This window comes from Tenrec ecaudatus, chromosome 17, assembly GCF_050624435.1.
Source record: "Tenrec ecaudatus isolate mTenEca1 chromosome 17, mTenEca1.hap1, whole genome shotgun sequence".
Lineage (NCBI taxonomy): Eukaryota > Metazoa > Chordata > Mammalia > Afrosoricida > Tenrecidae > Tenrec > Tenrec ecaudatus.
The window spans coordinates 51896653-51910044 of NC_134546.1; the positions used below are offsets into that span (position 1 = coordinate 51896653).

General features: G+C 50.6%; 1 protein-coding gene across 1 annotated transcript in view; it reads right to left on the minus strand.

Moving 5' to 3' along the window:
- The window catches only part of ACSBG1 (acyl-CoA synthetase bubblegum family member 1), a 54975-nt gene extending 42127 nt beyond the window's left edge, over positions 1-12848 (minus strand). Inside the window, exon 1 of the mRNA XM_075535276.1 lies at positions 12672-12848. Coding sequence (XP_075391391.1) covers positions 12672-12802 — 131 coding nt within the window. The 5' untranslated portion in view covers positions 12803-12848. The remainder of the gene's footprint in view (positions 1-12671) is intronic.
- Between the last annotated feature and the right edge of the window lie 544 nt (positions 12849-13392).

Here is a 13392-nt window from a genome sequence, read left to right on the forward strand (position 1 = left end):
TTGATGTTTTTAAACATGAGAACTAAGGACTTGGGATGGACCAGGAACCCTGGTGGTACAATGGATTTCAGTGTTAGTTGCTAACGGAAAGTTCAGTAGCCGAAATCCCCCAGCTAGCCCCTGGGAGAAAGATGAGGCAGTGTGCTTCGGTAAAGCTTTACAGCAGGTCCGCTCAATACATTGCTCGCGATCTGCTAGTTGATCGCAAATGTAGTGTGGGTAGATCACATGGCATTAAAAAAATAGACGTGAGTCTATCATCAATCCCATCACTTAAACGATAAACACCCAATCAGATGCAATCTTAGGTGTCAAACGCATGCGCACACAACTGCGCTAAGTGCAGCAAAACTGACAAGCTAAGTTATCGCCAATTTTTAGACCTTGGTTTTTCTCTCTTAAACATAAGAAAGGGTATTAAAATGAGTGGGGGAGCTGGACCAAGTAGGAAGACAAAAACGTATCACTTTCATACGGAATGGGAGATTCTGACACTACAAGCCGACATTCAGCTGCAGTCCAGAGCGCATGAGCAGTTCTGGAACTTACTCGCAGAGGGACATGTGCTACCTCCTTGGCTGCATGATTGGGCTCTACTTATTTATTTCTGTGAGTCAGTCTTTTCCCACAGAAAGATCATTAAGTCCCATTCCACTGTAACCAATGATCATTTGGAAGTGTGCTTGAGGCTGGCTGTCAGCAGCTACTGTCCGGACTATGCGTCCCTGGCTCATTCCATTCAGTGCAAGTCGTCAAAGTCAACTCAGGTCATGACAAAAATGTATGTCGTTTGTTCATTGTGTCATGTTGTGCAATATGGGCTCATGTGGTTATGCAAGGTACATAAACATACGTTGTTCATATAAAGCATTCTCGATGCATTTATGAATACATTTAATACATATGTTTTGCATTTTTGTCGTTGGTAGATTGTTTTGACTTGATCATTTTATAAGTAGCTTGCATGCTGAAAGAGTGAGCACCCCTGCGTTACAGCCTTGGAAACCCCTTGGGAGCAGTTCTACTCTCTCCGCTAGGGTTGTGATCAGTTGGATTTGACTGGATGGCAGTGGGTGAGCTTCGTCTGTGCCAGCTATTGTTAAATGGTTTCATTATCTCAACAATGCTATGAGATCATGCTAAATTACAGTCTCCCTTTTGTAGATAAAGAAATGGAAGCACTGAGAGATGCAGACATTGGCTGTAAATTATACAGCCAGGCATAGAACTAGCTGGGATTAAAAGCCAGGCAATCTACCTCCAGATTTCATGTTCTCAATCAACATCCGCACTGTTGAGCCTGGATGAGGTTCTGTGAGAGCCCTGGCGTTATTCCACATAGGCTTTGGTAGGAGCAATTGACAAGTCAGAAGACTGTGGCAAAAGCAATCAGTGGGAAGCAGCCCTGAGATGACACAGATGTTTGCAAAAGCATGGCAGGCTTTTAAAGCAGCCATCAAACATCTGTCTAAGAATTTAAAGGAAATACTAGCTACAACGAGTGCACAGGAAGAAGCTTAGGAGAAAAATGGAAACCATCAAGCAGTATAATTTCTAAAATAAAACAATTCATCAGATGGGTGTGAGAGCAGAGAAAAAGTGTGGGATACAGAAAGATTTCTCCCAAGTTGTCTCCCCCAAATATATGCCAAACCTAGCTGCTTGCTACACTTGGTGAATGACTATACACTTGGAGGTCAACGAAAGTAGGTCAGAGGTTATTCTTCCTAAGGACTATCAGCCATCTAGAGCAATCAGACTGTATAGTCCGTCCCACCATAAGTAGGGCCCACTCACTTACGATCAGGATAGTAGTAGATTGTTTTCCTGAAGGAGAGCCCAGGGAGGTCAAGCCCACCCAAGGTTGACCAAGATTAGGCTGCCATATTGAGTCTAGAGTCCGTCCTTCTTGTCACATGTGTACCCCTAGTCCCTCCTCTTCCTATAATGTGTATACACCTAGCTCATCCCCTTCCTGTGATAAGTATGCCTATTGTACAGCCCCTTCCTATGACGTGTGTAGTTACCTATAACCACTCCCCAAACATTTATAAGCCTTGGTTAGCAATAAATAGCTCTCTCCTGTCTTCTCTGTCCATGCTGTGTGCAGACCTGGCTGTTGAGATCATGGCGATCCAGGAGGTGAGTGTGCTGCCATGAAATGTGTCTGGCTTCTTTATTTGACTCTCTCCCATCTCTCCAATTTCTTTATGACTTTATTATGATCTTTATGTATCTTAACCATACAATTGCGCTTACCGAACCCATGATTAGTTGTGGGGGGCTGGCTTCCCCCACAAAAAGGTAACCAAACTCAATTTTACATTGTTAGTGAACTCGAAGACTGACAGACAGGCATGATCCAATCCATAGAACAGAGAGATTTTAAACTTGAACAAAACAGAACATTATGAAAGATGTTAAAGAGGACCAATAGATGACAAGACATTTCATGTTCACAGATCAGAATACTCCATATTTTTAAGATGGCAGCACCCTAAGTTGATTTACAAATTCAACACACTCTCCATTCAAATCCAAGTTGGCTGTTTTGTAGAAATTGATAAGCTGACCCAATAATTCATATGGAAATTTGAGGAATTCAGAATAGTCCAAGCTCTCTTGAAAAAAGAACAAAGTCAGCAAATATAGAGGTCTCTCACTTCCTGATATCAAAACTGACCACACAGCCACAGGCACCCAGAAGACACAGTGCTGGCATGAGGACGGAGAGCAAGGACTTCCAGTAAGAGGGCCAAGACACCTCGATGAGGAGAGAATAATCTTTTCAACACATTTTCAGGCACAACTGAACATCCACCTGCAGTAGAATGGATTCTGATCCCTCCCTCACACCACAGGCAAAAAAGAAGTTCTTGTGACTTTGAGTTAAGCAAAGCCTTTAAAAATATGACAAAGGCTGGTGCCAGGGGCTTACGTGGAGGGCAAATGTTTTGAGAATGATGAGGGTAATGAATGTACAGATGTGCTTGACACAATGGATGTAGCACTGGTTGTGATAAGAGTTGTATAAGCCCCCGATAAAATGATTTTTTAAAATATGACAAAGGTACAAGGGCAAAAGGAAAAGTAGTTGAATTGGGTGCATCAGAGCTCACACCTTTGGGTGTCAAAGGGCACTATCAAGTGCAGAAGAATGCACTTGAGGAGACAACACTGAGGCTGCGGCTTGGCAAGAGCACACAGGAGAAACAGAGGGATGGAGAGGGAGGGGAGCACATCCTCGCCCACCAAGCCCCAAGGGCAATATTCCTGCTTAGAGCAGACCATGCACAGAGGACCATAGGTCTGGCCCCACCACGAGACACAACGTCCCTCACTAAACCACAGCGCTACAGGGGTCAACACTGCGGACACAGTGCGGGAGCTGTGCCCAATCTGACCGCATCACACTGGGGTGAAACTCTAAGGACATGCAACAGAGCAGCGAGGGGAGCAAAGTGATCAAATCCCTGGGGAATACCAAAAAATAGACTTTGGAGACAGAGTGTGGCACCCCATCAGACTCAACTGGAAAACACTTGTAAAGGCCAACAAACAGATTTTTGGACTATTTATAGGATTTTCCATTTTTGTCAGTGGCTTTCTTTTTGTTGTTGTTATTGTTTTGTTGGCTTTTACTTCCTGTGTTGTTTTACTTGTTTTTTGCAATTATTAATGTCTCTGCATGTCTATCTAGATAAGATAGGTGGCATAAACAATTCGGAGACAGTAAGAACAGGACCGAATGGGGGGGGGGGGCGGGATATGGGAGAAGGGGAGTTGGGAGGAAGAAGGGGTGGGGGGAACCAACCCAGGGACAAGGGAACAACAAGTGAACTTAAATCAATGGAGAGAAGAGTGTAGGATGTCTAGTGGGGCTTAGTCAAGGGCAATGTAGCAGCAAGGAATTACTAAACCCAAATGAAGGCCGAACATGATGGTGGGTCAAGAGGAAAATAAAAGGAAATAGAAGAAAGAACCAGGAGGCAAATGATATTTATACAGGTCTAAATATAGGGAAGTACATATGTAAATATATATGTAACAAGAGGGGAATAGATCTATGTACTTTTTTCTATATGTTAAGAATTATGGTTGCAGATGGACATTGAGCCTCAACTCAAGTACTCCCTCAATACAAGAACACTTTGTTCTAATAATCCGGCATCCTGTGATGGTCACCTTCCCGACACGATTGCTGAAGACAAAATAGGTGCATAAGCAAATATGAAGAAGCGGATGGTGTCCGGTTATCAAAAGATATAGCATCTGAGGTCTTAAAGGCTTGATGATAAACAAGCGGTCATCTAGCTGTGAAGCAACAAAGTCCACATGGAAGAAGCACATCAGCCTGTGTGATCATTAAGTGTTGATGGGATCAGGTATCAGGCATCTACGGCCCAGAACAAAATCATACCCAATGTGAATTGGGGTGGGAGGGGGGCTGTGGAGTGGAGACCCAAAGCTCATCTGTAGATAATTGGACATCCCCTCACAGAATAACCACAAGGAAGAGATGAGTCATCCAGGGTGCAGTATAGCACTGATAAAACACACAACTTTCCTCTAGTTCCATAATGCTTTCCCGCCCCCTCCCCTCCCCGCCCCCACTATCATGACCCAATTCTACCCTACAAATCAGATTAGATAAGAACATGCACACTGCTACAGATAAGAACCCAAAACACAGGAAATCCAGGATAGATAAACCGTGCAGGGCCAACAATCAGAATAGAGATACCAGGAGGATTAGGGGAGTGTTGGGGGAGAAAGGGGGAATGGATCACAAGGATCAACATATAACCACCTCCCAGGGGGACGAACAACAGAAAAGTGGGTGAAGGGTGACAGAGGATGATGTAAGATATGAAAACACTAATCTATAACTTATCAAGGGTTCATGAGGGAGGGCTGCGGAAATGAGGAGCTGATATCCAGGGCTCAAGTAGAAAGAAAATGTTTTGAAAATGATGATGGCAGCATATGTACAAAGGTGCTTGACACCATGGCTGATTGTGTGGCTTGTGATAAGATATGTAAGTGCTCCCAGGGAAAGGATTTAATTGAAATAAAATAAAAGGCCCAATCCAGAGAGTGGCTTCTGAAGGGAGCTACTGTTCTCGCTCAACTTCATGCAGAGAGAGGTTGACGCAGAAGGTTGTGCCAACTGTTCATTGAGATCCCGAAGGAGGCATATTGATTGGTTTTCTCCAAGGCCACCGGAGCACCATGGGACTCTGTTATGAAGAAGGCTTATGTTATGAAGCAGAAAACGGAAAACTGCACTGATAATAAAAATACCAGGAAGTGGTGCCACGGAATTTTTCTCCCACACTTACTCTTCCAGGGCAGCAAAGGGCACCCTGTGAGAGTTTCACTGGGAAGCCTTACCCAGTCCTCCCTACTACTGTGATAGGGCCTCTTTAGCCCTCTAACTTCAAATGACATTTAAGAAGAACATGACTGTTGGCGCCTCCAGGATGCGCAACTGCGGCTTTGAGGTGGTGTACATGGAAGCGTACAGAACCCTGCTGAGAAGGGTCAGAAGGATTGAAACACCACCGTAATTGCTGTCAACCTAGAGGGAGTATATGTTGAGAAACAATAGCTGCACATCTTGATATTTTTATTTACTAAAGCGTTCCATTCCCTTATTTTTTAAAAGATTAAGTAAACTATTTTGAGCTCTACATTCTGTATTAGGCAACACGACGCCACCATCAGACTGATGAGTTATTGACATGGAGAGCAGTGGAGATAGAATGAAGATTTGCTTTTAAAATAACAACAACCAAAGCAGTGAAAAGACAACGACGCACAAAACAGGAGACAATGTTTGCAGACCACGTCTGTCCAAGAAGGAACATGTATACAAATAACTGTTATCATTCAGAAAAAGAGACAAGTGATCTCCTACTCACCCCCCCCCGACATTTTTTTTTTTTACAAAAGTGGGTATGTGTATGGGTGGGTGGGAATCTACGTAGTCATTTCCCAAAGATATATGCATACACATGTGTTGTAAATGACCAATAAGCACAAGAAGAAGTGCTCAAATCTTAGGCACACATTTGGAAAGGGTAGTGATGTCTTAGAGAAGACTCAATAGAAACCATAAAAGAAAAAAATTGCTAAGTTGGTCTTCATCAAGTTAAAAAAAATGTTTATCCAAAGATACCGAAAGAAGATGAATTCTTATAAATCCAGGCAAAAAGGACCCAGCAGCCAGTTATAAAACGGGCTCTTTCCAAAAGAAGCCTCTGCCATCAAGTCGGTGCTGGGTTACAGCCAACCCCTGTGAGTCTCCAAGACCGTGGCTGCTTACAGGAGTAGAAAGCCTGGTCTTTCTCCTGAGGAGCTTTTGGTGGTTTCGAACTGCAGACCATGCGATTGCAGCCCAATGAGTATCCACTCTACCACCGGGGGTTTGCACAGGCACTTCACAGAAGATGTGGAAATGACTAGAGAGCACACGGAAAAGCTTCTTGTCACCTCAGATCATCAGAAAAATTGAAATTAGAACCACCATGAGCTACCGCTATTCACCCACTGCAATGGTCAGCATGAGGGTCCCCGGCACTGGCAACGGTGTGGTGTGACAGAAACGGCTAATGGGAATGTGAAGGGGTACAAGGCAATTCACATCCCTCAGCGATGGTCCGAGGGGGTTCTTTGGAAAGCTTCTGGTCATTTCTCCCAGCATACCTTTATCCTACCTGATATACTCATTCCGGGGGTGCGGGGGGGAGATAAAACCCTCAGCCTCACTGCCATGAGCCAGTGCTGACTCAGAGGGACCCTCTGTGGGTTTCTGAGACTGGAAAGCCTATTCTAAGGCCCAGCAATTCTAGGCCTAAAACATGAATGCATGTGTGTTCACACACACACACACACACACACACACACACACACAAGTCTTATACAAGGACGTTCTTAGTCATTCTATTCACAAAAGCCCCAAACTGGAAAGAATCCAAATGCATCAACAGGAGAAGGGGTGAACAAATTGTGTTGCCGCCAAACAATGGCATTCTGCTCGACAACGCAAAAGAACCAGACACTGAACCGCTTACCAACACGGTCGATCCCAAAAGCATAAGGAGCCAGGTGCCCAAAGGCACTTAGTGCAGGATTCCAGATTGCACGTGAGGGTGGGGCGGAGTGAGGCTAGAAGGGGGTTCAGAGGAGCGTGCCGGAGCACTAGAAATGCTGTGTGTTTCTATCGCTTTGCTGATTGAGTGAGGGTCTTCAATTGTCAAAAGTCATCCAATTACACGCTTAATGTCAGGATGGGTCCCTGTGTGGAAAATGCGCTCCAGTTACAAACAGCCTATTCATTTGTGCAGATGAAAATATTGACTCCAAACCTTCCTGGGCCAGAGTGTGAGCTAGCCTCTGGTGGCCTTCTCACGGCTGGTCCTTTACAGTTCTCAGGGGACCCCCCCCCCAGCCCCGAGTTCATGTGCTCATCACACACACTCTGGAGAGGAAGGGGCAGAGTCAAGACCTAGGGGTGTTCATGAGACACGTGATGAGACAGGCCTTTCTCCCAGCACAACGTCCCCAGATGGAACCCCATCTTTTGCAGAGCTGAAGAGAGGGGAGGGAGTTCCCCACTGCTGGTGGTATTCCAGTCCGAGCAGCTGATGCTATCTACGTGGTTGCTGTGATGGAGAAGGTTGGAGTAGAGTGAGTCCATTCCAGGCCCCTGGTCTGGATTCCAGGCGAGCTCTGGCTCTGCCTCCCCCGGCTGAAACGCAGCCAGCCCTCGCAAGGACCCAGGCCCACCCTGGAAGGCTCCCAGGTCTGTAATGAGATGGGTGTGTGGGACCAGGACGAGTCAGTCCCAGGGCCCCAAGCTTCCCAGAGGCACCCTGCTTTTTAACCTGGGGCCCAGCATCTTGTCATCGTGTGGCTTCTCTGATGCATTCCCAAACACTCTGCCCTGTGCCCATTGGCCTTCTGGCTGCAGGAAGGCCACAAACTCCCTCTCACTTTAAGGCAGCGATTCTCAACCTGTGGGTCACGACCCCTTGGGGGTCAAACAACCCTTTCACTAGGGTCGCCCGATTCATAGCAGTAGCAAAATTACGGTTATGAAGTAGCAATGAAAATAATGTTATGGTTGGGGGGGTCACCACCACATGAGGTTGTGTTGCTCCCCCAGTGAAGCCTTCCCCGGCCCCCAGGACTGGGTCAGGTCTCTGCTGTATTCCCTTCATATAATCACATCACTTTCTGGCACCTATCATGATAGCAGCCTAACAAGTCACGGAGCAATTCTTTCTTAATGTCTGTCTTCGCAGCGAGCATGTCAGCTCCTTCAGAGATGGATCCTGTTCTCCAGCACAGTCCACACAGAGTGAACAATAAATCATGTCGAGTGGGAAATGGTATCCACGCTTTCGCTGTGAACACCTGGGGTTGCAGAAGGCTGGGGATGACAGCGGAAGCCCCCAGTCCATTTGCAGGGTCCACGCGTGGATTAAGCCTCTGAGCAAAGCTGAGCGGGGCGAATAGCTTCGTTATCAGACAGAGGGCATTGTAAAGTCGATTATGGTCGATATAATTAGGTTAAAATGTACTACCCTTTTATCTCCCTTTAAAAAGTGTTTCAGTTAAAAGAATAAGGGACGATGAATGCCCTCTGACCAAGGAATGGCCTTGCTAGCGAGCCTCGAGCCTCGGCGTGAATTCTTTCCGCCCCAAGCCAAGGACCGAGCTATTTCCCACCTGGGGAAATCGAAGTGGTACTCCACCCTCCCCTTTAAGGCCTGCTCCACACCACAGCAAGAGTGGACGTGGCCGCGCGCGAGATGCGCTGACTGGGAACTGAACTGGCGAGAATTCTACCACTGAGCCGCTACTGCCCCCATCCTTCGGCAGCAAGCATCGTGACTGCTCCTCTTGGGCTTGTCAGAGAGAAGGCCCTGCCCCCGGAGCTGGCAGAGCCTTGTCTCCCTGGCTCTGAGGGTCGCCCTCTGGGCACTCAGTCCTAGGGTAGGCCGTGCTGGAGTCCAGGTACTCGCTCTAGGGACGCACCCTCTTCCCTGGGTGAGGCCCCCATCACCTGGCCTCCTTCCTGCAGCCCGTCCCTAGCCCAGCCAGGACTCCGCATGGCCAGGTTCCTCGTGCCCAGTCCAGCCTTCAGGGGATCCTCTGCCTGCCCTGGCCCTGCACTTCCCAGCTCTGCCCCCTTAGTCTGGCCACACCAGACTATTCAGGCGCCAATGTGGCCAGTCTGGTGGGCACCAGACACCCCGCTACAAGCACACCTTTCCCTGCCACCGTCCTGGGCACGCACAACCTTCATGCCAGGGTGACCAGCCCGTTCTCCTGCTCCTGTGAGGCCCTCTCTCCAGCAGGGGGTCTTTAGCCTCAGGGAGACTGGTGTGTTCACTGAACAGAGGGTCCTGGCCCAGGTGCAGGGGTGGTCTACAGCCATGGCCTCAAAGAGCCCCCGACTCCAGCTGCACGACCAGTGTCAAGCTGGGGCCAACTCGGACCCTCGGACACTAGCCTGGCCCCTTTCCTGCCCATACCATTGGCTCCAGCCCCACAGCTGGGTGGCACAAAAGGGGATTCATGTGGGCCAGGCTGGGCGCAAACCCCCCGCCCTCGCTCAGCCTTTCCGGCCTTCCGCCTCTGCAGCCCTGAGCCGGAGTTGAAGAAAAGGCCTTTGCAGGCTGCAGAGCTGCACAGGTCTCCCCTCCCCCAGAGACAGCCTCCAGGGCTCCAAGGCCATGGGGTGGGGGTGAGGCGGGGGGCGGGGGGGGAGGGTGTTGACAGAGATGGAGCTCAACACTGTTGGAGCTGGAGGGCAGAGAAGCAGAGTGGGCCTCATCGTAACCGCTGCCTCTGACTTTAGAACAATGTCTAGCCAAGAGTCCAGAGTTCTCTCCTCACCGCCCCTCAGCAAGGCAAGTGGACCAGGTCTCATCACCCCCACCCCCACCCCCACTTGTCAGATCCACCACCCACCTGTCAGGTAGTTAGTTGTCCAGCATCCTGCGGGAAGCTACTCCATCAGCATTTCAAATACTCATGACAGACAGACGAAGACAGACTAGGAAGAAAGGCCTGGTGATCCACTGGCCCCAAATCAGCCCACGAAAACCCCGTGGGTTGTCCGACGCGCATGTCTTGAACACAGCGGTGCAGGGATGCGTTGCTAAGGGAAGGAGCGGTGTTTGGGGGATCGAGGGCCAGCGAGGGCACGGAAGAGCCTTGGTGAGACAGTTTGGCGCACCAGGTACAGCGATGGGCTCAAGCACTCAGCTGTGGAGACGGCGAAGACCTGACAAATTTGGGCCTGTTAAATCTGAGGCCACTCGTCGTGACCTGGAGACAGCTCACTAGCAGGAAACCACAGCCACCGCACCTGACAGCTGGGGAAGCTGAGGCTTGCGAAGGCTGACCGACTCGCCCAGGGTCACGGAGTCCGTCAGGAACAGCGCTGGCCTGGGCCCCAAGGCCTCCCAGCTGCAGCTGTGTGAGCAGAGTGCCCCAGAGTTGCTGTACCAGGTGCCTTTGCCCGTGACGGGTAGCTGCTCAGACACGTGAGCAGAGAGCATCTACCAACGATTCTGCCAGGTCAGCAAGGGTCTGGCATGATTACACTTACATTTGTGCAGGGAGCGACACGAAGGCTCAGAGAGGCTAAACAACTTGCCCAAAGTCACTCAGTAAAAAATGTCATAGAACTGGAAGGCCTCGCTGCCCACTATGGGCTTCAGAAAACACTTGGGGGCTCTGAGCTCCCCCTAGGTCCCTTCGTGGGGTCCTGCTCACTCATGGGGGAGAGGACCTTGAGGCCCCAAACAGCCTGTTGAGAAATACAAGTGAATGTCATAGGGGTGGCAGTGTCTTTGCCTCCTGCTCCCCAAGCCCTTGGTCCCCAGGGAGGCGGAGAGGGGAGCTGGTGGAATAGCCAGGCCCCGGGGTAGATGCAGAAGGCACTCCAGCCTGGCTAGGGGGTTCTTGACTGCTCATGGGCTCTGCCTTTAAGTGCCTGTCCAGGGAAGGGGACCATGCAGGTGAGGAGTCCGTTTCTGAGAGGCCAGATCCACTTGCGGTTTAGTGGGCAGTGTCTCGGGGACCCAGGGCTGGAGTTGGAGCAATTCTTTGAGATGAACCAGCACGGACTCCCTCACCGCTCCATGACTCATCTCAGAGCAGCCAGGCCAGACCCTCCCCAGCTCAAACAGTGCCATCTTGCCCCATTACCACAGGGGCGCCAACCCCCGTCCCACCACCCCTTGACCCCCACCCCCACCACACACTCTGCATCCCATCCCCGATTTTCCCATCTTGCTTCAAATCTTTCTTCCATTACCACTGCTGTCCCTCTGCCCTCCAACTGTCACCTAAGCCCCCTCTCTTGCCTGCCTCCCCTGCCTCTGTGTCCCTCCTGGGCCTGGGTCACAGATGTCTGGCGGGGTCATTTGCATCTGACCTCTGGTGGGGTCTCCATCTACTCAGGAGCCCCAACTCCTTGGCAAGACAAAGCAGTCCAAACTCCCTGCCATCAAGCGCATGCTGACTCACAGCATCCTGTCGGAGATCACCCTGTGGGACAGGGTAGACCTGCCCCTGTGAGTTTATGAGGCTGTGACTCTTTACAATAGATGAGTAGAAAGCCTCCTCTTTCCCCCCAAGGGGTGGTGGCTGGGAATTTTGAACTGCAGACCTTGTGGTTAACAGCCCGACACAACTGTGACACCATCAAAATTCCTTCCTCCTTGGATGGATCAAAGCTAAACTCCAAACTCACTGCCATCGAGTCGATGCGGCTCAGGGTGACCCTATGGGACAGGGTAGAGCTGCCCCTGTGGGTTTCTGAGTCTAGAAAGGCCATCTTTCTCCTGGGGAGCGGCTTGTGGTTTCAAACAGCAGCGCACTGAAAGAACACTACACCCTCAGAGCTTCTGGCCTTTGGGGAGACAGGCCGTGACAAATCCACTTCCTCTGAATTGCAGGACTCCCTGGGAGTTACCCAAAGGTGGGAGAGTCAAGTCTACCCCGTGGTGCCTTGGAAGAAAAGTCTGGCGATCCGCTTCCCAAAGAGCCGCCACTGGAGACCCTGCGGGGCACAGGCCTACTGGTGCGCATGAGAGCGGGCACGGGACTACCAAGAGTCAGAGTCAGCTCAACGGCCGCTGGTCCCCGAGCCCTGGGTCAGCAGAACACCCACGGTAGAGGGGCTTCGGGCACACTTCAAGCCCACCCTACGGGACAGACGGGAGTGGGGCGGGGGAGGCTGCAGCTCAGCGAGAAAGGGACTGGTTAGTGCAGGGTGGCCAGCTGGCGCTGGGGTTTCTGGCTGGCCCGTGCTTGAACCCATTGCCAAACACCCCATTGAGGAGACAGGGTAAATCCTTATTGACAGAAAAATCCTTCCTCCACCAAGGTGTGGCCCCCAATTCTTTCCTGGGTGAGATGCTTCCCACCTTCCCCTCTACAGTAAGAAGTGGCTCCCAACATCAAGGTCCCAGTCCAGTGTGTCCTCCTTCTCAGAGGTCACCAGGACCCTGCCCTTCCTTTCCCAGGCGGAGAAACCGAGCCCCGAGAGGACGCAGCTTGTCGGGGTTCACACAGCTCACCCAGGTTTGCCCAGACCCAGACTTAGCCCCCAGGCTCATGGACAGAAGACCTGACTACCGGCTTACCTGCTCCCTACATTTTCTCGGGTGGCCCTCACGCTTGTGTCTGGCCCACTCTCCTGTGGGGCCTCTCTGCTGTCCGGCATGCTGGGGTCCCTGGGGATGGTGCTGCGTCTAGATCCAGAACTTTGTGGCATCTGCCGGGGGCATCCACCGCAGAGAGCTCCTTCTCTTGCCTGGAGCCAAGAGGTTGGCCTTGAGTGGACCGTGGGGGCGGGCAGAGGCCGGGTGGGGGGCGGGGTGGGGATGGAGGCGGCGACTGGAGTAGTCCAAAGAGGCCTGTTTCCTCTCTATATTTAGAAGCTCAAAACACTCCTCCTCCGTGGTGAAGGAGCTCAGAATGCAAACCTTCCTTTTCTTGCATGGTTTGGCTGCTCTCAAGATGAGTAGAATTTCAATGAAGCCAGGGTTCTTTTTTATGCAAATCCCCTCCTCTTCTCCCAGGCCCCTGGCTAACAGCCCCTGGACAACCTCCCCGAGACTGGAAAGGGCACTTCAGAGGCCAGGGACGCTCAGCACAAATCACGCTAACCAGACTGCCCCTTACCTTGTCTCCGGAACAGCTCCAGAGTACCACCTGTTCGGCCCACCCCCAGCCACCAACTCCCTCAAGCCCTGACCTGGAGGCTGGAGAGCCAAGGTGGGGTACTATCACTCAGGGATGAGGTTGATCTCAACGCCCAGGGAGCATTCACACCAAATCAAGCCAGAGAAAGAGAGGAAGGAC